Source organism: Alosa sapidissima, chromosome 11, assembly GCF_018492685.1.
Source record: "Alosa sapidissima isolate fAloSap1 chromosome 11, fAloSap1.pri, whole genome shotgun sequence".
Classification (NCBI taxonomy): domain Eukaryota; kingdom Metazoa; phylum Chordata; class Actinopteri; order Clupeiformes; family Clupeidae; genus Alosa; species Alosa sapidissima.
Window position 1 is genome coordinate 1,908,184 of NC_055967.1, and position 25,507 is coordinate 1,933,690.

A 25,507-nucleotide genomic window follows, 5' to 3' on the forward strand; every position below is an offset into this window, starting at 1 on the left:
TTGGCTACTTAATTCGCCAATAGGTGGGATATCCGCAGGAAGTGCCATCTCTCTGAACCTCTCCCTATCTTTGTGCACTCCCTCTAAATACTCCTCAAGCTTCTGCTTAGGTTCCAAAAGACTACCACTCTTCTGCATTACGAATAAAGACTTAAACTTAAATGGGTCTTTATAGAATGCTAGTTGAGCTCGTGATTTCTTCTTCCTATTTTTCCTAATATTTTCAGCTCTTCTTAGCACTGCCAACCGCTCCCTCACATCTGCCTGTAGACAGTAGACAGTCAATACCTTCCTTCTCATCATCTGTAGCTTTTCTCCACTGCTTCTTAAGCTGCCTCCTCTCCTTGATAAGTTTATCTATCTCCTGCTGGCGCCTAGATTTGACTACCTCATGTTGCCGTTTTGTCCTTATCTCAATAGTCCCAAATCTTTCCTTACCATAGCTATAAATATATAATAAATATACCGTATTTTCCGGACTATAAGTCGCACTTTTTTTTCATAGTTTGGCTGGTCCTGCGACTTATAGTCAGGTGCGACTTATATATGAAAAAATATATAATTGAACATGTTTTTAAATGGTAATTTATATTAACTGACATGAACCCTACGTGAAACATTGTGAAACATTATGTCTACAGCGCTCTCAAATGCACAAGTCCTGTGCACTTTCAGTCAGAGATTAGTGCTTGCACTAAGCCTGAAACACACGTGCATACCTAAATCGTCAAATTATGGCAGGGATTCTATTTATAGCCGGGCCTCAGATTTGGACAAATAAAAGCCAGTATAATTTTGTTTCAATTTAACTCATAAAAGAGCTCTTCTTAATATTTTATATTGTTGGTTGGTATTGTTGCCAATGAAAAGTCATTTACACCATGAGTCTCCAACACGTTGCTCTCATTGCTCTCAAGCTAGTCGCATGCCGCACCCTTCTGAGCTAGAGGCTGAAGCCTACATTTAAACACAATTGTTGCTGCCAGACACCAGCCTATGAATTTTATAAAAAAGTAAATCATGCATAATTTAAAAAATATCTACATTTAGGCTATCTTAGACATCTTTGGCTATACGGAATAAGGTTTCCCTTGTAGCACAACACACGAATGAATGAAAGCGCGGATACCTTATCTCGCAATACGTGGATGGCAATCGAAATTCCCGACACTATGAAACTTAATAGTAAGCCATTAAATACCCCACAGATTTCAGTGGTCATCAGTCCCGATATTTAGCAATATAATCAACAGTCCAAACGTAAATTAAATCTCAAATTAAACATCTGCTTTTGATAGCCTACCCATGCCGCTCCAAACGAAAAGTAGGCCTATGTCTCACAATAAAACGCAAGAAATAAAGGACTATATTATAGCTGACTCGAATACAAGCCATGGCCAAATAAAGGTGCTGTGCTTTGCGCAGCCTAAATTTGAGGATTTACGAGTCTCCTAAACATCCCTCACCTGTTATCTAGACATGCATGAAAACATTTGAAAACAAAACGCACTGCCATGTAATATTTGATCGCTGTTTTGCTACTAATTATCTTTCACGTAATGAATACGCACAGAAAGTGAAAGTAGGCCTAATGTGTGCTCCGTGTCTGTTGCTGTCTGTTCACGTCCGCAATTGAACGTCAAATACTAGAGAAGTCATCCATGTTCTCTACGTTATAGCCTAGGCGGTCCTGCTTCTGTATTTGCAAAATTCCTGACGGTTCCTGATCGCTAAATGTTTGTTTTCCTTTCCTGTCGATAGCGGTTGATGTTGAAGCACCTAGGCTATAATTTGACTTCAGCGGTGACAAATCCTGCTGAGAGAGAGAGAGAGAGAGAGAGAGAGAGAGAGAGAGCAACGAAAGAGATGCACCCCCAAAGTGGTCCAGCGCGCGCGTGTGTGTCTCTGCTTGGGGTTCAATTGAAGTCAGAGTTGGTCCGTCAATAGTCCCGCACTCAGGCCGCTCCGTTATTATATTAATGTCAGATAGGGTAAAATGTGTGGGAATCTCTCGCATTATGATGGCTAGATTTGCGGGACTTTTATTATTATGCTCAATACTAAGTAATAATTTATTCACAATACCCGCAATTCCGCGCTAGAATTTAGACCCTTTTAAATGTGCATCTTTTTTTTTCTCTCGCTCTCTCGGAGGTGGCCAGCCAAGCAATTGTTCTGCTGCAAGCCAGCCTGTGCCAATATATCGTACAAAATGATTGATTGCATTGCATTCTCCACATTTTTACCTAAATTTTCATGTACCACATCAGCATTTGAGTTCAGTGATTTTTTTGTAAATTGCTTTACAATTAGCGTCGGGCCTTGTCAGCAGCCTTCGGCTTGCCTCTTGCCACTATTCACTCCTTCTTCTTCATTAACAGTTACATAGTCTGTCTGTTCTTAGTCTTGGATTTTGTGAAATACATTTCTAAATATCACCTGCTTGCTGCAGCTTCGGTCTGCACGTCAATTTAAACCCGCATCTTTTTCTCTCTCGAGCATTTAATCTGCTGCCAGCTTGTATCTCCACATCGTCCAAAATGCTTGATTGCATTGCATTCTCCACGTTTTTAGCTACATTTTCATGTACCACATCAGCATTTTTGTTCTGTGAATCTTTTGTAAATTGCTTTACAATTACCGTCGGGCCTATAGGCCTATCGTTTCGGTCACGTCTAAAACTGCATCTTTTTCTCTCTCATGAGCATTTAATCTGCTGCCAGCTTGTGACTCCACATCGCCCAAAATGCTTGATTGCATTGTATTCTCCACATTTTAGTAACATTTTGGTGCACCTCATGGCATTTTCTTTCAGTGAATCTTTTGCTTTGCAATTACCTTCCTGCCCTCCTCTTGGCTGCCTTCACCTTCATTAATCTTTTTGGCCTCAATAATCCAGTTACATAGTCTCTGTTTTTGGTTTTGGATTTTGTGAAATACATTTCTAAATAAATGCGACTTATAGTCCGGTGCGACTTATATATGTTTTTTTCCTGCTCATGACGCATTTTTTGACTGATGCGACTTATACTCAGGAGCGACTTATAGTCCGGAAAATACGGTATATAAAATGTCTCCCATTTTCTCTAATTTGCTTTCAGCCGTCCCGTTGAGCTGACCCAGGATACTGACCAAATCACTATTAACATCTTCCCACATTCTACATTCTGCTGCACCTGGCCATCTAACCCCAGGCCTATGACCATTAATCTTCTCCCTCCTTGGCTGACTGGCCTCTCTTTCTGCCTCAGTGCTAGAACTTTCCTCAACAACAGGGGTACTGATGTCCTGCGAACTGTGGGTTTCTTCCTGTCGCTGAACTTCAACCGACTGACTTGATGCACTTCTTAAGAAATAGCTATCAATGCGGGGACCCTGTGTTCCCTCTACCAAGCACTTATTTTTCCCTTGATGAATTTTCAGGCCCTTTAGACTTGTAACCTTCTGCCAACCACACACACACTGCAGCTTTTTCTCAGTTTTATCTGAACTAGTGGCTTCCACAAACATGTTTTCCTTACTCGTAATCAAATTCGTTCCAGGGTCAGTAACCATGTCTATCACAAGTGAGTCATCTTCCGCCCCTGCTCTCGCTGACTCTAGGGGTATTTTTTCATTATATCATACTGTAGCTTAGTAGGGTGCAGCCCATAGCTTAGTGAAGCCTGGGCTACTGCCACAATGAGCTGCTAACCCATTGTAGCCTGGCGGGGTCTATTTCCTCCCGTCAGCCGTCTTTCCGTGCTGTCACAAGGTCTTTCCCAAGTTGCCAGCTGCCCTATTATAATATTTTTGAATTGCAATTAATCTAGATTAATTCATTTCAAAATATGAGATTAATTAGTTAATTTTTTTTAATCGTTTGACAGCCCTAAATAGAACTAAACAAAAATATTTTACAGGTTTTAGTTATGGAACCTAAACATTGTGCAGGCAACAGGGGAGGCAGAAAAATGCGAGAAAAACACTAGACGGTCTTTTTACAACCCCCTAACCAAAAGTTAGGGTTTTGACTTTATTAAGTACAAATAAAAAGAAAGAAAAATGTGTTAAGTCTCTGCGGCTCGATCCGAAGAAAAATGAAAAAGAAAAAGGACCCTGATCAAGGAGCTCTAAGTCTAAGCAAAATCATAACAGGTTATTCTAGCAAAAACAATTTTGTGCTTTTAAGAAAACACAATTTAATTCTAAGCTTTGAAACATTTTAAGTCTAACTTGTTTAACACTGTTTGTCTATCATTACCTTTACTCATTACCTTTTTATTTGTTTTGGAGCCAGCTGGATTTAAGCAGTTATATGACTAAAAATCTTTCAATTGTAAATTATGAGATTTCACTTTTCCAGTTGCATCTTTCTACACCCGACATATCTACTGTTCAGGAGAGTGATGGCAGTGGGTGTCTGGTTGTTTTTGTGTCCAGGGATTTGTAGCGCTTGCCAGAGGGGAGGAGGTTAAAGAGTGTGTGCAGGATGTGTGGGGTCTTTGGTGATCTTCTCTGCCCGCCTCCTGGTTCTACCAGAGTACAAGTCCTGGAGGGGAGGCAGGGGGGCACAAATGATTTTTTCAGCTATCCGAATTGTGCGCTGCGTTTGTTCGTTTTGTTTTGTGGCTGCCCCAAACCAAACGGTGATGGATGTGCAGAGGATGGATTCAATAACAACAGTGTAAAAGATGCCCAACATCTCTTGTGGTAGGCCATGCTTTCTTTGTTGCCGTAGGAAGTTCATCCTCTGTTGAGCCTTTTAAAGTATGGCATTGATGTTGGACTCCCATTTCAGATCCTAGGAAATGATGGAGCCCAAAAACTTGAATGAGTCCACATTTGACACTGGGCTGTTGGATATTGTGAGGGGGGGCAGCACTGTGGGGTGCTTCCTAAAGTCCACAACCACCTCCACAGTCTTTAGTGTTTAACTCTAGGTTGTGTTGACTGCACCAGAGCACCAACTTATCAACCTCTTGCCGATATGCAGACTCGTCACCATCCTGGATGAGCCCAATGATAGTGGTGTCGTCTGCAAATTTTAAGAGTATGACAGCTGGGTCCTTGGAGGTACAGTCCTTTGAGTAGAGGAAGAAGAGCAGTGGGGGAAAAAAACACCCCTATGGTGCACCAATGTTGGTTGTCCGTGTTCCAGATGTAACATCTCTCAGCCGCCGCACAGCTGACTCCTGTCAGTCAGGAAGCTGGGGATCCACTGACTAATGACAGGAAATACAGTGAGCTGAGAGAGTTTGGCGGTGAGGATTTCAGGTATGATGGTGTTCACAAACAGGATCCTGACATAGGTCCCTGGCTGGTCAAGGAGTTGCAGGATGAAGTGCAGGCTCATGTTCACTGCATCATCCACCGACCTGTTTGCCCTGTAGGCAAACTGCAGGGGGTCCTGCAGGTGACCCGTGATGTTTTTGAGTTGGGTCAGCACCAGGCGTTCAAAGGACTTCATGGCGACTGAAGTCAAGGCCACAGATCTGTAGTCATTCAGTCCAGTGATGGAGGGTTTCTTGGGGACTGGGATGATGGTGGAGCTTTTGAAGCACTTTGCACAGCTCCAGTGATCTGTTGAATATTTGTGAAGATTGGTGCTAGCTGGACAGCACAGGCCCTGAGACAGGAGAGTCTGATGCTTTACGGACATTTTGCCTCTGAAAGAGGCGGCAGACATCCTGTTCACATATGATGAGTGTGGATTGTCAGAGGGGGAGGGGTAGCCAGGTGAGTGGTGGTGGTCGTAAAACAGGTAGGGACAACAGTGGAGCTCAGAGAGATGTTGAAGACAATGGTCAGGACGCCAGCCAGTTAGTCTGCACATTCTCTCAGCGCACAACCTGGTATTTGGTCTGGCCCACCAGCTTTCCGCGGGTTGACTGAGCAGAGTTTTCCTCACTTTAGAGGTGGACAGATATAGCACCTGGTTGTTGGGGGGAGGGCTGGCTCTCCTCGCTACTGTGTCATTCTGTTCTTAAAATCTTGAGTAGAACTGATTCAGTGCCTCAGGAAGGGAGCTATCACCATCACAGGAGGATGGAGCTGGCCTGTAGTTGGTGATCGCTTGTATTCCCTGCCACAGGTGTCATGTGTCTTTGGTGTCTGTGAAGTGGTTCTGAAGTTTCTGAGCATGAGTACGCTTTGCTGTTTTGATGGCCTGGGACAGCTCGGCTTTCGCTTTTCTCAGAGCTGCCTCTTTCCCAGACCTATAGGCAGTGTCCCTGGCTTTCAGTAGTGCCTTCACCTCTGCAGTCATCCATGGTTTCGGGTTGGGACATGTAGTGATGGTGTTAGAGGTGGTTACATCAGCAATGCACTTGCTGATGTAGCTAGTGACAACTGATGTGTATTCCTCTAAGTCAATGATGTTGTTGTAGGTGGTTGCCTGCTTGAATACATCCCACTCCCTGTAGGTGGAACGGGGCACGGCTCGATAGGCACCGGTGTTGTTTGAGTACACACAGTCTCCCCTCTTATTGCAAAATCCACATACTGATGAACCTGTTAGAACTTTCTTGATTTGCCTGGTTGAAATCACCAGCAACAATAAATAGCCCATCCGGATGTGTGCTTTGGAGCTCACTGATCGCTCCGTAAAGTTCCGCTAACGCATTGGTAGCATTAGCGCTTGGTGGGATGTAAACACTGAGTATAAACATGGCCGTGAATTCGCGTGAAATGTAGAATGGTCGGCATCTAACAGTCACAAACTCCAGCTGCGGTGAGCAGTAGTTGGATACAAGCACTGCATTTCTGCACCAGTCAGCCCACCTCCACGAGTCTTACCCGACAGATTAGCATCTCTCTCAGCTTGGAAGGCTAGCCAGCCTGGTAGCTGAAAAGCGGAGTTCGGTACACTGTTGTTCAGCCATGTTTCCACAAAAACAAAAACACAGCAGTCTCTGAACTCGCGTTGGGAGTTTCGTTGGATGTAGTCCAGGTTGTTGTCTAATTTGCAAGAAGGATGGATGGGACAGGTGGCCGGCTAGCGATAGCTTTCCATCTAGCTCAAACTCCTGCCCTCTTTCCGCGTTTCCTCTTTCTCCTCTTTCCTCTTTGTTTCCTCTTTTTCACCGCTTTCCATGTCCCCTTTCCCGGCTAGTGGCTGAGGTGCTGGTCTGCGTAGCAGGCGAAGTTCGCGTAGTGTGTCGAGTCGTAGTGTTCTGTAATAAAGTTTCCTGCATATTCTCCAATCTGTACCAATGTACACATGTGCGGTAGAACACAACAGCAACTGCTTTTTTGCATGCAATGTAATAATAACTACACCGCGTTCCAAATTATTATGCAAATTACATTTTTCTCAGACTTTTCAAAAATAAAAAACTCAAAATGCACTGTTCCAAATTGTTATGCACAACAGAGTTTCAAGATATTCTATAGATTGTAAAGAACTAAAATGGTCATTTGTTGAATTTGCAGCATTAGGAGGTCAGAAATTAAATCAAAAATTATTTCAATCAAAAACATCTTAACAGGCCAAGTTAAATGTTAACATAGGACCCCTTCATTAATATCACCTTCACAATTCTTGCATCCATTGCTTTAATGTCTTTGCAGGATGTCAGAATAGCCTGACAATCAATAGCTACCTGGATGTGCTGCCTCCCACCCTCATAGATCTTTTGCTTGATGATGTGCCAAAGGTTCTCAATAGGATTGAGGTCAGGGGAAGATGGGGCCACACCATAAGTTTCTCTCCTTTCATGCCCATAGCAGCCAATGACTCAGAGGTATTCTTTGCAGCATGAGATGGTGCATTGTCATGCATAAAGATGATTTTACTACGGAAGGCACGGTTCTTCTTTTTGTACCATGGAAGAAAGTGGTCAGTCAGAAACTCTCCATACTTTGCCGAGGTCATTTTCACACCGTTGCGTACCCTAAAGGGACCTACTAGCTCTCTCCCCGTGATTCCAGCCCAAAACATGACTCCGCCACCTCCTTGCTGACGTCTCGCCCTTGTTGGGACATGGTGGCCATTCATCAACCATCCATTACTCCATCCATCTGGACCATCTAGGTTTGCACAGCACTCATCCGTAAAACAAAACTGTTTGAAAATTAGTCTTCATGTATTCCTGAGCCCACTGCAACCGTTATAGTCCGAATAGTAGGTTTATGCACACTTGCAAACTTCTTGAGGATCCTACACCTTGAGGTTCGCGGGACTCCAGAGGCACCAGTGGCTTCAAATACCTGTTTGCTGCTTTGCAATGGCATTTTAGCATTTCAGCTGCTCTCTTAATCCTATGAATTTGTCTGGCAGACACCTTCCTTATTATGCCTTTGTCTGCACAAACCCGCTTGTGCTCTGAATCAGCAACACATTTCTTCACAGTATGATGATCACACATAAGTTTTTGGGAAATATCCAATGTTTTCATACCTTGTCCAAGGTAGTGCACAATTTCACGCTTTTCAGCAGCAGAGAGATAATTTTTCTTTCCCATATTGCTTGAACCCTGTGGCATGCTTAATAATGTGGAACATCCTTCTTAAGTAGTTTTCCTTTTATTGGGCTCACCTGGCAAACTAATTATCACAGGTGTCTGAGATTGATTTCAATAATCCAAAGAGCCCTGAGACGCAATACCATCCATGAGTTTAATTGAAAAACAAAAAAAAAAATGTTTGATACTTAAATCCAATTTGCAAAATAATTTGGAACACGGTGTAGAGATGTTTTTCCTGAAGGTAATGTTAGTGCATGCAAAATTGAAGTGGTTGCATCAGTGTTGTTAGGCTGCCTAGGATCAATAGTTCAAGTTCCAAGCTTCTATGTTACACGGTTCTTTAGTTAGCCTAGAAATCTAGACGCACCCTAGCAGCAGCAAATGTAATTTGCAGCCAGGGTCGTCTAGCAACTCTCCGTTGGCTTGTGAGCAAACTCTGGTCAGGCCAATCATATCGTGTATAGAGTTGGTGGGCGGGCAGTTGCATCAGTTCTGCGTGAATTCCCTGCTACATGAAAACAAAGAAGATGGCTGCTGCTGCTGGCGAACAGCGGCCTTTCGAATCTGCTTTGGCTGTGACTCTTAAAGACTTGGAGTCAAGCTTTTCTTTGAGAAAAGAACAAAGTACGGCACTGGAATCATTCCTAAAAAAGAAAGATTGGTTGTAGCGCTATCCTATTGCGTGCAGAGGGAATTTGAAGGACCACCGTTTATCCCTCTACTCGGATTGAGCACTGCCAATGGTGTGTTCACAGACCCAACATCTTGATGTGGGTCTGGCTTGTCAGGCTATTCTTTAGTAGCAATTGCATACAGAAATATAGCCACAAGTGGCAATGGCGGGCCCGAGCACCTGCGGGCCGCAACCCATGACATTTCAGAATCCATCAAAGCACCGACGTGGTGCATTTGTAAAATGTACATATTTGATGTGTGTGCTATTTGTTTTTGCATGTTATTTTCTGGAACATTTATTGCTTGGCCAGGTGTGGGCGCAATGCAAGGCAGGCCCATGTTGTGTCATCATAATCATAATATATATTAACCTGAGAAATTTCAGATTATTCATTTTAAGCAAAGAACATTTCTGATACACTTTTTGGCCAGATGGTGGCCCTATATTAGGCATGTGAATTACACATGTGAATATCATTACAATAATGATATCCAATATTTTGTAAAGTTTCAGATCAACCAATAAAGGCATTACCAATTTCTGGCACATTTTCCTGCTTGGCCAGGTGGTGGCGCTATGCCAGGCAGGCCCATAGGGTCTCTGGATATCATCATAATTATAATATCTATTAATCTGAGAAGTTTCAGAACATTCATTCAAAGCATAGAGCATTTCTGGCATATTTCCTGTTTGGCCAGATGGTGGCACTATGCTAGGCAGGCCCATTGGGTGTCTGGATATCATCATAATCATAATATCTATTAAGCTGAGTCCATTCATTCAATGCACTGTGACTTTATGACACATTTCCTGTTTATATGGTGAGATATTAAAATCCTGACATATTACAACATATCAAAAATCCCTTCGCAATTTAACATCAGCAACATCTTGGCATCATATTTGCCAAATTTCACATGAATCTGACAAACCGTCTAGGAGTATGTTAAAATTCATCATATGACATCAGTGTAATTGCCATTCTTTCTGTTGCCAGGTGGTGGCGCTATGCCAAATATGCGTTATGGGCATGTAAATATCATCACTACCATGGTATTCAAAGACCTGGGAAATTTAAAACATTTCAAGCCTTGCATGGTGAATTAAGACACATTTATTGTTTGCGTGGAATGGTATTAAAATGAATAATTTCGCCATTTCGTCAAATTACAACATATCAAAAAAAGCTTTGCAATTTAGAATCAGAAGCAAATTGGCATCATGTATACCAACTTTCACATGCAATCGTCTAGGAGGAGTATGTTAAAATTGATCATGTCCACAATGCACAAAATCACAATTACCTCACTTCCTGTGGGCGTGGCTAATGGCATGCTAATACAAAAGTCGATTGTTTTTGGGAGTTACATACACCCACCAAATTTGGTGTGTGTATCTAAAACTATATGCCAACCACAAATCACAGTGACATAAGGGGGCGCTATGGAGTTCCTGGGCCAAGCCCAGTGCCAAGGCTTTTCCCCTGTGTATTCACGGTACCTCTTGACGTGTGTGCCAAATTTCATGAGTTTTTACCCATGGGAAGCACCTCTTTTGTCATCACAATTCATCACATTTTAGTCCGCACAAAATCCCAAATACCTCACTTCCTGTTGGGCGTGGCTAATGCATTGTACATACGAAAGTTGTTCATCTTGGGGAGATACACACACCTACCAAATTTGATGTGTCTAGCTGAAAGTATGTGCCAACCACTGCATCAATCACCTAAGGGGGCGCTACTGAGTCCCTGGGCCACGCCCAGGGCCAAGCTCTTGTACCTAACTGCTTTGCATGACACCTGATGTGTGTGCCAAATTTCAAGACTTTTCACCCATCTTAACCACCTCAAAAAAGGAAAACGCTCTGAGACAAAGTTAAAATACTCATAATAATAATAATAATAATAATAATAATAATAATCCTTACAAAAACAATAGGGCCTTGCGCCCTTCGGTGCTCGGGCCCTAAAAATCCTTGAAGAGATTGAGGAAAGCTGGGACAAAAGGCACTGACTGTCACTATAGAGAATAAATGGGGATAGAGGAAGAAGCTAAATGCAAATGGAGTGTAACAAAACAGATAAGAGATGGTTGAAATTGAAAATAAAACCTGAAGAAATACGGCACATTCGGACACAACAGTTCTAAGAACACAGTTCTACAAACTACCAACTAGAGAGGGTACCTTAAAACTACAGTTCCTAGGGCTTTTTTTGTTTGCATTCTCACACAGAAGGAACTCTGAGATGACTTAACACACATTAGTAGCCCAATTATTTAATTCAAATTCAAAGAACTTTATTTTTCCGTTAGGAACTTCACATGTGGAAGAGCATCAGGGTGTATCCATACCCAACAATACATACAATAAACAAATACACACACGCACACGCACACGCACACATACACACACACATACACACACACACACACACACACACACACATCATCTTCAGCCCACACTGGACATATGGCAGATAATAAAAACTTTGCTGAGCCTGATGAATAAATAAGTTGTTAATATCTCCACAGTGGAGGGACAATAAATAATAGTTAAAAAAAGACCAAGGTGTTAAAAGAGAGAGAAGACAGTTCAACCATTCAAAAGTCTAATGGATGCTGGGACAAAGCTTGACAGGGCTCTATTTGTCCTTTGTGTAGGTGCTCTGTATCTGTGGCCTGAGGGTAGGAGGCAATACTGACTGTGTAGAGTGTGTGTGATGTGTGTGACTGTGGAGATGTCCAAAGTGATTTGTTTTGCTTTTTGCTTAGTCCTTTTGTTGTATATGCTGGTGAGTGATTCCTGCTGTTGTCCAGTTATTTTACTGCTCAGTTTGATGATTCTGTTTAGTGGGTTCCTATGGATGTTGGACAGTGCTCCAAACCAGGAAGTGATGTTGAAGGTGATTATGGATTCAATGAAACATCTGTAGAATGCTGTCAGAACGGATTGGTGGACCTGGAGTTTGCGGAGTTTACGTAGGAAAAAGAGACGCTGCTGACACTTGGAGTAAATGGTATCAGTATTTGTTTTGAAGTTGAGTTTTTTGGCCGATTATTGTCCCAAGATATCTGTATGTGTCAACCCTCTCTATCGGCTGGTTGTTGACAGTCAGAGTGGGGAAAAAACATTCTGTTTTTTATTGACATTTATCCCATGAATATAAAGTAATGAAACGGATATCATTGTTATTTAGTTACTAGCTACTGAAGCTTATTGACAAACTAGAAGCTCATGGTATCAGGAAGCATTTAAAAAACAATTAGCATTGCTTTTCATCCTTATTCTTCTCATCTGTCCAGAATGCATTTGCTGTGTGATGGTAGTCAGCATCCGCAGCCTTCTGCTGCCGTTTTTTGTTTTTATGTTTTATGTTTATGTTTAAACAGAAGCTGCATTTTTAGGAGATTTTTAAAATCCTTGGCCAAGTTGGCATGCGCATCAGTCATGGTTCCCTGAAATAGAGCTGAGAAATGGAGCTGAAATAGGAACTGCAGTCAGTTTGGCTTTTTTGCCTTTATTCAGATAGGACAGTGAATATACTGACAGGAAACAAGAGGGAGAGAGAGATGGGGTGGGACCGGGAAATGACCCGGGTCGGACACCAACTCAGGTCCCTGTGGGCACCCGGAACCGAACGTGGCACGGGCGCTGTAGCCAACTGTGCCACTGCACCCCCAGAATCCGTTATTCTGTCCAGCAGGTTTAATTGCATGGTCCGGCAGTGATGGAGTTGGAACCACAACAGACAGAAAATGCTATCCGCATACTGTCTCTGTCTTTAGCTCATTGTCCATGATTTTTTATTTTTTGGCATCCTTCGAAATTTATGCATATTCATCGGCATCCTGGACAATCTCTCTCGGCCAAATTGAATTAAAAAAATAGTCAAACAGTTGGTTTGTATTTTGCCAATCAATGCCAATTTGCCAATTGTCTGTTCTTGTAATTAAATATTGGTTATGTGATTTGCAGATTATCACATTCTGTTTTTTATTGACATTTTACACAGCGTCCCAACTCAGGATTGTAACAGGATTGTACTTAAGAGTGACTTAAGAGTAAACACAATGTGTTTTTCTGACTGATCAAGGCTGGGTTCCTGTGGAGAAAAACAATAAGCAGTATTGCTGGCACTCCTCCGTGATTGAATATGAGACTGGAGAAGCACTTCTTCTCAGACCACTCAGAGAAGATGGAGAAATGCTGGAAATCACATGTGTTCCACTGTCAGAACTGCAAGAACAAACTCTGGAACTCATTGGGACAAATGTCAATGGAAATCCTTACGGTAGTATTGAATTTCAACACCTTTCAATTTAAATACCTGACTATGTTTATTATATGTAATATGTGCTATATGGGCCTATTTGTGCCTTGGGTTTTCTAAAGGCAAAGTGGGCTAAGGAAAAAAAAGGCTAAGACTGGGGCTACTGTACACCGGGGTCGCAACTGAAGAGCTCTGTTCCTGGAGCGTAAAAATAGTTTCATTTTGGTCATTCTGGTTTCATTTTTTTGAATGTACGCACCACTCCCACGACTGGTGTAGCCAGTTTAATTGATTAAAGTGGAAACTAAATGTTGCAGCAGATGCTACAGGTGTAGCCTCCCTGTGAGAAGAAAAGATTTCATAAAGTGCCACTGTCAGTTAACTGTAACCTATTGAAACCCATTGAAATCCTCTGTTGGCCCATTTCAGGTAAGCCTTTTCTGGGCCCTCAACATGTTCGGTCTGTGTGAACCACTGTAAGATTGCTGTAGGCATGTATACAAATGCTGTCTCACAGAAATCCTACACTGCTAAGTCCTGTATTCTCAACATCTGTTGTGCAAATAGATCCTTCAAGTCCTGTAAGTTGTGAGGCAGGGCCTCCATGGATCAGACTTGTTTGTCCAGCGCGTCCAGCACATCCCACAGAGGCTCGATTGGATTGAGATCTGGGGAATTTGGAGGCCAAGTCAACACCTTGAACTCGTTATTGTGTTCCTCAAGCCATTCTTGAATCAATTTTCATGCATTCTCTTCTGAAAGAGGCCACTGTCATCAGGGAATAAAGCATTAACTTCTTCAACAATCTGAGCTACAGTAGCCTTCGCTCCCCCATGTGCATCATTCGTGGTGGACTGGCCATCTGGCATACCGGGCATTCTCCCGGTGGGCTGACACACCGTTTGGGCCGATATAATTTAATTAGTTTGGCCAACAATCAGCCCGAAGCAAGGACAGTCAGCAGCTCACTGGTTCATTTTCCATACTGACACTGGACTGGTCCAATAACAGCTCTTGTCAGGCCCGAGATAATCGTAGTATAATCTACAAGTTGAAATTGTGGCAGGCGGATGCCGGTAATGCCAGTTGTGCACCAATGTAGAAGCTTCAACAGTATACAATATAGCAAGTAGGCTAGTCTATGTCAGCAACAGGTTGAAGTTGAATTTGAGTGAGAAGATGTACAGTAAGCAAGCATACAGAGCAGAGGGACAGTCAGCGGCTGGTGGAGAGTGTAGCCTAGTTGAGGCTACATGATAAGAAAAACTCAGGTATGTGTGACGTGCCATGCTGACGATGATGATTATGATGACTATTTCATCGGGATAAGATAATGGTATGTTAATGATGACAAGTAAGACCATCACCCACTGCTGTGATCACAATAACAAATAATGCAACATAAGTTTGCTAAATGAGCGATTTGCAAACCCTGACCGCAAAGGAGTGTCAAATTAACGTTAATTGTTGATTTCAAAATATAACAGTTTACAGATTCTTTGGTCAGGAGAAGGCATATGTTGCTGTAAATTTTACCTCACCTCTTTGAAACTAACATGTTACAATTGTACCTTTGTGTTACAACTGTCCCAAAATACACACTGCATAAAAATTACAGAAACAGTAATAAAGTAAGTATATAAGAAATATGTATATTGCATGTTTTGAGCAACCAGAAAAAAAGTACAAAAACACTGTTTCCAGTGTCCCCAACATATTTACTTTTATCTTTTGAACATGTATGCAGGTGTATCAGTAGTGCACTCTTTCATCTGTTGGATGTGTAGGGTTAGGGTATTTCAGTTGTGCACTCTTTTTTACATTTTGACGTCTTCCTTTTCTTTTATTATCTGAAGGATTGGGAAGCAAGAAATGCCCAATTCATTTTCTGGTGCCTCATGGAATCCTAAATATTAGAGATCCCCCTCCAGTGAGTTACAAGGAGCTGTATACCTGGCTTTCAGAGTGTGACCAAGGTAAAGTGGAAGGGATTGTCTGGCATTGCAATGATGGGGCACTTTTCAAGGTAATTATACATTCTGTCCATATCTCTTTTTCCTGAACATATCATAAAGCTGCAGTTGGCAAGATTTTTTTGATCATATTCACTCAAACCGACACTATCCTCCGACAGAACAACATAAATCAGCCGGTTTTAGAAAAAAAACGCACTTCTACCTCCACCAAGAGCCTGTTATTTGTTTTGCAAAAATCCACAGCTCCCGGTTCTTCTGGTCCAATCAGAGCAGGGCTGTGTGAGATCTGACTGTCAATCACAGTCTGGTGCGCACTGACGAGCACAAACTCAATGAGAGTTGTAAACATTCAACATTTTGGCCCCTCAATCTGTCAGATTTGCCAACTGGAGCTTTAATGATCAATTATGCAAACATCCAAACAATATGTAATTTTATCCCCTCCTCCAGCCCAGTCCCTCTCGGATCATGGAAATAGCACAGCACTGTAATGGTGATATATCATACAAATAATAATAATTGTAATAATGATAACAAAAATTTAGAAATAAGTAAACACAGACAACCAAACCTCTACAATTCTATCTTGTTCTAGGAAGGAACCTTCCAAAATAAAGTCAATATCCTTGGAATCCAGGAATTGTGTCCAAATAGGATAACATATCAATTTTATCTCTAAACTAGGGGTGGCACAGTTCATAAAACCCATGGTTCAGTTTGTATCATGGTTTTAGGGTCACGGTTTTTGGTTCTGTATGGTTCTTGTTGTTATTTGCTTTAGGACGACCATACTTCAGCATTAGATTAGATTAAATTCAGCTTTGTCATTGTGCGGAGTACAAGTACAAAGACAACAAAATGCAACAAAAGCAGAAAAGTGCAATGTGATATACAAAGTATAGACAGTACAAGATGTATAGTGCAGTGTAGACCGTAGTATACAGTGGGTTTCCAGTAATATAAATCAAATATAAATATGCGTGGTGTATTAGTACCTTAACCTTATAAGAGCAGAATCAATATGGCTATGTAGTATGTATAACAGTGTATGAACAACAAGTACAGATATGTGCAGTGTAGTAGCAGTAACATTATAAGAGTACTAAGAAAAATATAGATATATGCAGTGTATTAACAGAATATAAGGAAATTATAATTAGTTGGTTGGTTGTCACCGGGGGAGGGGAGTGGGGTGATATATATATCAGCATATGATATATAGCTCAATTATCCACCAGTTAGGCTACAGTATTAGTATAGTTATATCATGTAATCATGATATCCTTAGCAATCCTTGCTACAGCGGCCAGGGACGGACTGGGACTAAAAAAAAGGCCCTGGACTTTTTCCAAATAGCCCCACTACCATACGCAACACACACCCTTGCTGTCTCACATACATTGCCAGTCAAGGTATCACATTATAAAATAGGTGGTCACATTTTACAACAATGCTAATTATTTATTGGGTGCTGCTTGAGAATTTGGGGCCCATGACATAAATACTTTTGGGCCTCCCAAATGCTAGGGGGGTTTGGGGGCATCCATCACAAACACAAAACAAACTAGAAATGTAATTCCAGAGGAATTACAATAGTGGATGGAAAGCTTCTGGGTTAATGTTGGTGGGGAGATTCCTGAAAAAAAAAAAAAAACATTGCATCGCTTAATCTTTAAGTTCAGTCAAACCCTCTTTCCAAAAAACCTTGTGTGTCTGGCGTTGAGATATCACACTCAAGGTGGGTTTGACCTTGACATTTGACTTCATCATTGAGTCCATACAAATGTTCACACCAAATTTGAAGCATGTAGCCTACGTCAAGCTGTTCTGAAGCTGTGGCACAAGCACGAAAGCTGGCCTTTGGAAAATGTAGTTCAGAGAAAGCCTAATTGTATGCAATGCAATAGGCTACCTGCAAAACGGGGCTTTCAGTTGTTGTTGATGACTGCTCATTCTGTACCCAGATAACAATTATATAGTCATTGAATCTATGTTAAATCAACATTAGGCTACTTTGTCAACGTTAAAATCATTGAATCGGCCCCAGCTGTGGCACAACTGGCTAGGGGGCCTGCATGCACGTATGCCGGTTCGATTCTCGCCCCGTGGTCCTTTCTGGATCCCACTCCTGCTCTCTCTCCCATTCACTTCCTGTCACTCTCCACTGTCCTATCATTAAAGGCATAAAAAGCCCAAAAAATATATATATATATATATAAAAAAAATCATTGAATCAACATTACACTGCAACATTGATTATCATTTTTGCACCCTTCATTAATATTGAGGCAACGTTGAAATTCTAACTACAGATCAACAGGATTTCAATGGTATTTCCACTAAAATGAATATTGAAACAATGTTGAAAGTACAACCAAACTAAAGATCATGTGATTTCAATGGTATTTCAATTGATATTAAACCTTAGTAAACCACTATTAGCCTAATCTGGCAAAATATTGGGAAATTCATATCCTGCTTTATCTACAGCCAGGATAAATTTAGCTAGGCCTAGGTATGTCTGGTTTAGGCTACACAAGCTTGCATAAATAACCATTAAGCAAGTTAAGTAACTACATTTATTCACTCTTCATCTAGAAATTCACGTGTGCCGTGCTTTCCTGCGTTCTCAGTAAGGCGCGCCAAAACCACGGCCGTACACACTGTGCGTATCAGCCAGGCTACTCAACAACGAGAGAGAATTTCCCCTGTGTGCGTATATTCACACCAAATTGGCCTAGGCTACCATAACTTCTCAACTCTGCACAGTAGCCTATTCCATTAACTGCACGACAGTAGGCTATTTACAATTTTCTGTAAAGTAAAGTTTGTAACGTTATCAAAATCAACTTAATGCAGAACTATGCACGTGCGCACCTTTTGTTTGAGCATGAGATATACACAGGCATGCTACAGAAATTGTAGGCTAGCTTGTTGTTTTCTCATACTATCTATGCTGGTTATCAGCACACAATGGTATAAGCTAATTCATTAACTTGACTCATCATGGATATAACACGTTTTTTTAAACAACGAAAACAGAAAGGATGGAGACAGCAAAGTGAGAGGAGTTATTTCAAATGGGCAAGCCGCAAGCACAAGGTAGGCAAGATTATTGCTTGTCAAAACGTTAGGCTAGCATTACCACTGTTTAAAGCCATACGTGAACGTAGCCTTCGCTAGAACAAAACTAGGTAACTTTAGCCTTTATACTGTAGGGCTATACAAAGTTGTCCAAATAAATAGGTCGTTGTTAGGCGTTGTTGTTATAATGATATTTCATGTGGATGTTACTAGCCTGTGGCTACTTTTTTATGTAGGCTACTTTTTAACTGACCAATGCAGGAACCTAACTGGGACAAATATTATCAAAGCGTTGAAAGTTAGGTGGGTGTGTGCGTACCATCGCATTCATTCCTGCAGGCGCCCTGTCCACCTTTTTCAAAACGAGGATCAAAATCTTTCAAAAAAAAATTAACGCCAGTCTATGGCGAAAAAAAAAATATTTTCTGGTCCCGATTGACTTTCATGTAAATACATTTGCAGTTTGTTTCGTAACTATTGAATTACAACATTGTGAAAGATCGTAATTCCAACGACTACAAACCCATCAGTCGCGCTAGTGACGTTAGCTCATTCACAGCCACACTAGATTGTACAAGCATACCAGCAACAGATCTTAATTGGGCTTTCCTTGCCGATGAAAATACCATGAGTCAGAGGATTAAACACATCAGGTAAGTTGTATTCGTCCATAGACTGTACATTAGATACTGTTAAGTGACATAGCAGGCAGCAAGATAGAACTGTTAACTAGCATAACAGCTAATCTTATCGTTTCATTACGTTGGTGACGTACATCGTTCGAGAGAGATGTAGTCCACTGAGCGGATTCGCACAAAACCAACATAACTTTTGAAGTCTATCGAACAACAGTACTTTCTTTTGACGTGAAAAATTATCTTTTAAATTCACACACATCATATGTGAAATTCGTGGCACAATTCAAACTGGACCAAAAAATAATTGTTATCTCTCCATTAACTCCCGTTCATATTTTTTTGAAAGATAGGTCCCTTGTAGCGGAAGTAAAACGGAAGTCACTGGGACACTCTATAGGGATAAGTCCACGTCTAGGCATACTACCCCTGTCCCTCACAACGTTACCGTTATCGGCTACGACACCCCCCTTGTTTGTATTGATGTGGTTGGGCTGTGTGTGTGCGCTAGACTGTGTGTTTCAATGTATTTGACGTCGTGGCTGGCTAGGGCTGCGTGTTACAGTGTATTACGGACAGCGCGTTACAATGCATCATGATGTGGCTGTGTGCGTGCGCGCCAAACTCTAGGCTACAATGTTTCATGAGTTCAGAGTTCGGGAGTTGCACATTTTAGTCTGACCTGGGTACCACTAGCAGTTTTCAAGCCTTAGTTGAAGTAATTGATGGTAATAATGTAATATTTCATGGTTGATTTTTTTGTGTGCATTGCCCCATGTTTGTAGGCTACTTGTTTTTGTATGTTGGTACAATTGTATGTTGGTTATACGGTTCCACAATATAAATGCAAATTTCATTTTTACATTATGTCTGTCATAATGTAATTGTCGCTCTCTCTCACTCTTTCTGTCTTATTGATAATAATAATAATAATAATAATAATAATAGTAATATATATTGGAGAAAAAAAAATGGGGGGGGGGGGGGGGGGCCCAGATGACCTTAACCTGGCCCTGCTGCACACAACCGCGACAATAGTAATATATATTGAATATATATTATATATTGTGCAGCCGCACACAACCGCGACATTCCCGAGGTCCAGCTAACGTAATATAACCTACCTACTGAATCCTCGGTTATCACTTAAAGGGACACCAGGCAACATTTTTGTGTTAATTAATCATCTTCGTAAGTCGGTATATGGTTAAATGACTCATTACGGGGCAAATGAAGGCTCTCTCGCCCGCCCCTACTGCCTGTAGGAAGAATTTCCGACTTGCAAGTTCGGTGTATCCTACCCGCCGAGGCAGGCTAACGAAACGCTAGAGATTGTTGCAAATGTGTGTATAATGGCAGAGCCGGCGAAGAAGCAGCGAAAACCTTTGACAGAAGACGCAAAGGTGTCCCTTTAATGAAGTTATGAACTTACTCGACGTAATACCAATATTAACAAACTAACTAAGTTAAACGGAACATCCTCTCTAGACGTAGCAGCTACGAGTGTGTTGCTAATTGATGCCAGCTAACGCCAGCTTGCATGCTTACTTGTCTAGCTGAGTCGTTAAAAACAAACTTCACATAGATACTCCATTTGAATAGAAAATACAAATTAATTGTAACTTACATTGGGTGTGGTAGGAAAACGTCCGTTTCGTCGTAGTTTGTTGGACAAAGCAGACACCAAGAACGTAAACTGTCTTGAAGAGAATTGAGCAGTGTGGTTCAAAAGCAATTAATTACAGGATGTGTAGGACTAGTTTAGGGAGCACCTGATTGTATGCAGGTGGACCCGCACCTGATTACTTTAAGGGCCCGTTTACACGTATCTAGATATTTGTATAAACGCTTACTTTTGTATGCGTTTGGCCCTTTCGTTTACATGTAAACGGAGATTTATCTCCCTCAAACGCATACTTTTACAAACGCACTCCAAAGTGAAGATTTCTTAAAACGATGACTCTTTCGATTGTGTCGTGAGTCAATTCGATTTCATATGTGCAGCAAAGATTCTAGAGCGGAGCTTTTTATGTGCAGTGCAGTGCAGTGCCTGCCTGCCTGAACATTTCACACAGACTGTAGCCTACACACCACACTTGATATGCGATTATTTTTAATATTTCGCATACTATTTTGTGCTCACATCACACAGCTTCACACAGCAACTGTCTGTTGACTTCTGAGATAATTATAGAGTTGTTTAGTTGTTTACTTCATGTAGCTAAGTAAGTCTTGTCTTGTGACGCTAACATAGCCTAGGCTAGGCTTACTCAATGGATTAGAACATGTTGGATTAAGTCATCTTCATTTCCAAACCTAAAGGATGTACACGTATGTAGAAGATAAGGTAGGCTATGCTTGTTATTCTGGCCCGCTGTGGCATGATTAATTGCCGTATCTGAGAAGTTATGCTATGGTGAGTTTTGGCAATGTGTTTGCTATTCTGGTCAGTTTTGGCATGACGTGCGAGTTTTAGCGTTAGCGCATTGAAACGTGTTGTGATGTTGGCTCTGCATGTGTGCTATGTGCAGACTACTAGCTGGGTCATTGTCCATGAGCACTAGCCTGCAACTCATGGATACTCAATAGCCTACCACACTTACATACCGGCAGTGTTATTACATGTCTTTATTAAAATGCAGATATATTCTCATGAATTAGCCTAGGCCTATTATTGGATGTAAGATCGCAGGGTGTGTGGGCGTCTGTGGGCATAGGCTACACGGCATTCTAAATCGCCTGTTTACGTTGTGGATAGCTAAATAAATGTAGCCTAATGTTTTTACACCTGTAGGCGTTTTGTCATTAGGCATTTTGACCCTAATCGCATGTTATAGTTCTTAAGTTTTTTAACCAGTCATGGGTGTCTTTTGGGTGTAAAACCAATGAGAGTGACATCTAGGCGGGTCAATATATGAAAAAAAAAAAACACCTAACCTCAAAAAAATTGATACAAAAGGTTTTTCAACTGATTATGATACCTTTAGATGTACTTAATAACATATTAAAAATCTACTAAAATCTGACCCCAGTTAAGGGGTCATTTTCAAGATGGCGTCCAAGATGGCCACCAGAAGCTAATTTGGGATATCTGAAGCATTAATCAGCCTAGGAAAGTGTTTTTTGTGTTTAATCAGATTTAGAGGTCACTGATTCATATGTCACACTAAAGTATCAGTTCATAATTTTCAAAGACTTGTCATTTTCAAGATGGCATCCAAGATGGCCACCAGAAGCTAATTTTGGCTATGAAGCATTATTCAGCCTAGGAAAGTGTTTTTCATGTTTAATCAGATTTAGCGGTCACTGAGTCATATATGGCACACTAAAGTATCAGATCATCATTTTCAGACTTAGAATTTTCAAGATGGTGTCCAAGATGGCCACCGGAAGCTAATTTTGTCTATATCTGACGCATTATTCAGCCCAGGAAAGTGTTTGTTGTGTTTAATCAGATTTAAAGGTCACTGATTCATATATGTCAGACTCAAGTATCAGTTCATCATTTTCAAAGACTTGTCATTTTTAAGAATGCGTCCAAGATGGCCACCAGAGGCTAATTTTGGCTATATCTGAAGCATTATTCAGCCTAGGAAAGTGTTTGTCATGTTTTATCAGATTAAGAGGTCACTGATGACTCTTCATCTCCACCTTTTTTAGTGTTCTTATAGTAGGACCTGAGGATGCATGATGTTTTCTCTCTCAGTGTCACCATGCCTTCAAAACCTTTTACCGAATGGAATGGAATCAACCTCAATCAAATACTCTTTCATGTTAGATCCAAGTACAGAGACAGTCAACTATTCTTAATTGTGTGCATTTCTGCAAGACACTCCGCTGTTCGTGTAGAAGATATGGATTACCTTGCACTGCTGCCTGTGGAACGTGTCAAAATGAACAATGTATCAATCCACACAAGTTCCTTTCAGAGGAGTCAGAGAATGATGAATAATGATATAATAATTATTTCTGATCTACTTATGCATATAGTTTAAGATTCAGTTTAATTAGCTCCCCCCTAATGATAGATGCCAACAATTATTGATCTACACAAATAATATACAATGCATGCCTATACAGTACATGGGTCATGGTTCATTAAAGTCATAAAACAGCCACTTACTCGCAAACTCTACTCTACATATTGTAAAAGTATATACCCTTTACATGAAATATAACATTAATCAACAAAATAACATTTCCATCTTCCTCCACACCAAGCATAATACATACTCTATTCTGTATAGGCAAATATAGTGTAAAGCCGATACATTTTGCATACAGTCCAGGGAAAACAAATGAAACACCCTAAAATATATATTTTCTGAAAGCATATAATCTATAGATAAGATATAGCACCATTTAAAACATGTCCCATCTTCCTCCATGCCATAAACAATGCATTGCCCTCTATTCTGTATAGGCGAATCTAGTGTAAAGGGGATATATGTTGGCATGTACAGTCCAGGAAAAACAAATTAAACACTCTTAAAATATATATTTTCTGAAAGCATATAATCTGTAGTTAAAATATAGCACAATTTAAAACATGTCCCATCTTCCTCCGTGAATGCACAATACAAAGCCCTCTATAATGTATAGGCGAATCTAGTGTAAAGGGGATATATGTTGGCATGTACAGTCCAGGAAAAAGAAATTAAACACACTAAAATATATATTTTCTGAAAGCATGTAATCTGTAGATAAGATATAGCACCATTTAAAACATGTCCCATCTTCCTCCATAAATGCACAATACATTGCCCTCTATTCTGTATAGGCGAATCTAGTGTAAAGTGGATACATGTTGGCCTCTTTTGTCCAGGGAAAACAGATTAAACATCCTAAACTATATATTTTCTGAAAGCATTTAACCTGCAGATGAGATATAACACCAGTTAAGACATGTCCCATCTTCCTCCATGCCATGAACAATACATTGCCCTCTATTCTGTATTGGTGAATCTAGTGTAAAGGGGATACATTTTAGTCTATATTGTCCAGGCAAAACAGATTAAACACCCCAAACCATATATTTTCTAAAAGCATATAACCTGTAGATGAGCTATAACACCAGTTAAGACATGTTTTATCTTCCTCCATGCCATGGAGATGGTTAATAATCCTGTATTGCATTTGCTCTGTATTAAAACACATTGATTTTAATTTATGGCTGAAAAAGGTAGAGCATTGAAACATTTTAAATTTTAACATTTAAAATCCTATTCTTGTTTAATCTGACCATCATTTGATATCAATTTCACCCCTGTAGGCCGAATAGTAATTGAGATATAGCCATTCTAACCTGTTGACAGCCATTTTGGCGGCCATTTTGAAAATGACCCATTTCCCAAGGTCAGATTTTACTAGATTTTTAGTATGTTATTTAGCATGTCCAACAGTACCAGAATCCAAAAGAAAAACTTTTGTATCAATTTTTTTGACGTTGAATCCTATATTGACCCGCCTAATCAGTCATTCCAGCAAGCAGTGCAATATCTAACAGCGCATCAGTGTTTTCATTATGGTTTAAGTGCCAATTGCTGGTGTTGATATAAAGCAGGCGTCGCCAACCTTTTGACACTTTGACAAAATGAACATGGGCGAGAGCTAATGTTTAGCTATTAGTAGCATGTAATCCGTGCCCTCCTGAACTTTCCTCACTTTATACTGTAGCCTACTAAGAGAAAGAAGTTCTACCTCGTCGTCGGTCCACATGTATGAGTTGCTTTATGAGTTGCTTTTTGCCATATTTCCCTTCGGTTTAATCAGCCCAAAACGCGTAGCCTTCTGTACATTTTAAATGTACCTAAATTTATTCTCGGATATGCAATTGAACTTTGACTGGGATAGCGCAATCTGTTGGCCTGGGGTGTTACAGACGCCGACTTGTGTAAAGTGAACCGTGAGATGTTGGTAGGCTTTTGCACATTTTAATCGATGCTTGCCACGACATAACATAACTGACAACTCATCTCCATCTCATATTGTATATTGTTGGCCTATCATAGCCTACTGTGTTGTGCATGGTATTTCAGCCAAACTGGGGTGGTTGTGGTGGGCGAGGCGGGATGAGGGAGAGCTTTAGAGGGTGTGAATGTACATGTGAATGTACATGTGCTGTATTGTCTTTGTCTTATGTCCCGAGGACCCCCTCAAAAACGAGATGTTTCATCTCAAGGGGTTATCCTCCTAACAACAATAAATTAAACTGTTAAACTAAACTTTCTCCTTGCCATTAGGCTAATTGAGGGGAGGGAGGGTGAGCAATGCAGACAAGTAGACGACCTAGACAACACTTTATTCTCGGTTCTACATAAACATTCGCCTTTGGAATCATTTTGCGTTCCAGTGTGTATGGATATATTTTTTAATCGAATGTCATGTAAACGTGATTAAAAAAAACAAACGAATAC

The 25,507-nt window shown here is 40.8% G+C and overlaps 1 protein-coding gene across 2 annotated transcripts in view; it reads left to right on the forward strand.

Moving 5' to 3' along the window:
- The window catches only part of c11h12orf29 (chromosome 11 C12orf29 homolog), a 69,955-nt gene that overhangs the window by 40,664 nt on the left and 3,784 nt on the right, over nt 1–25,507 (forward strand). For both annotated transcript variants that reach the window (XM_042108844.1, XM_042108842.1), the window contains exons 6-7: nt 13,220–13,417; nt 15,253–15,422. In XM_042108844.1, the coding sequence (XP_041964778.1) occupies nt 13,220–13,417; nt 15,253–15,422 (368 nt within the window). The remainder of the gene's footprint in view (nt 1–13,219; nt 13,418–15,252; nt 15,423–25,507) is intronic.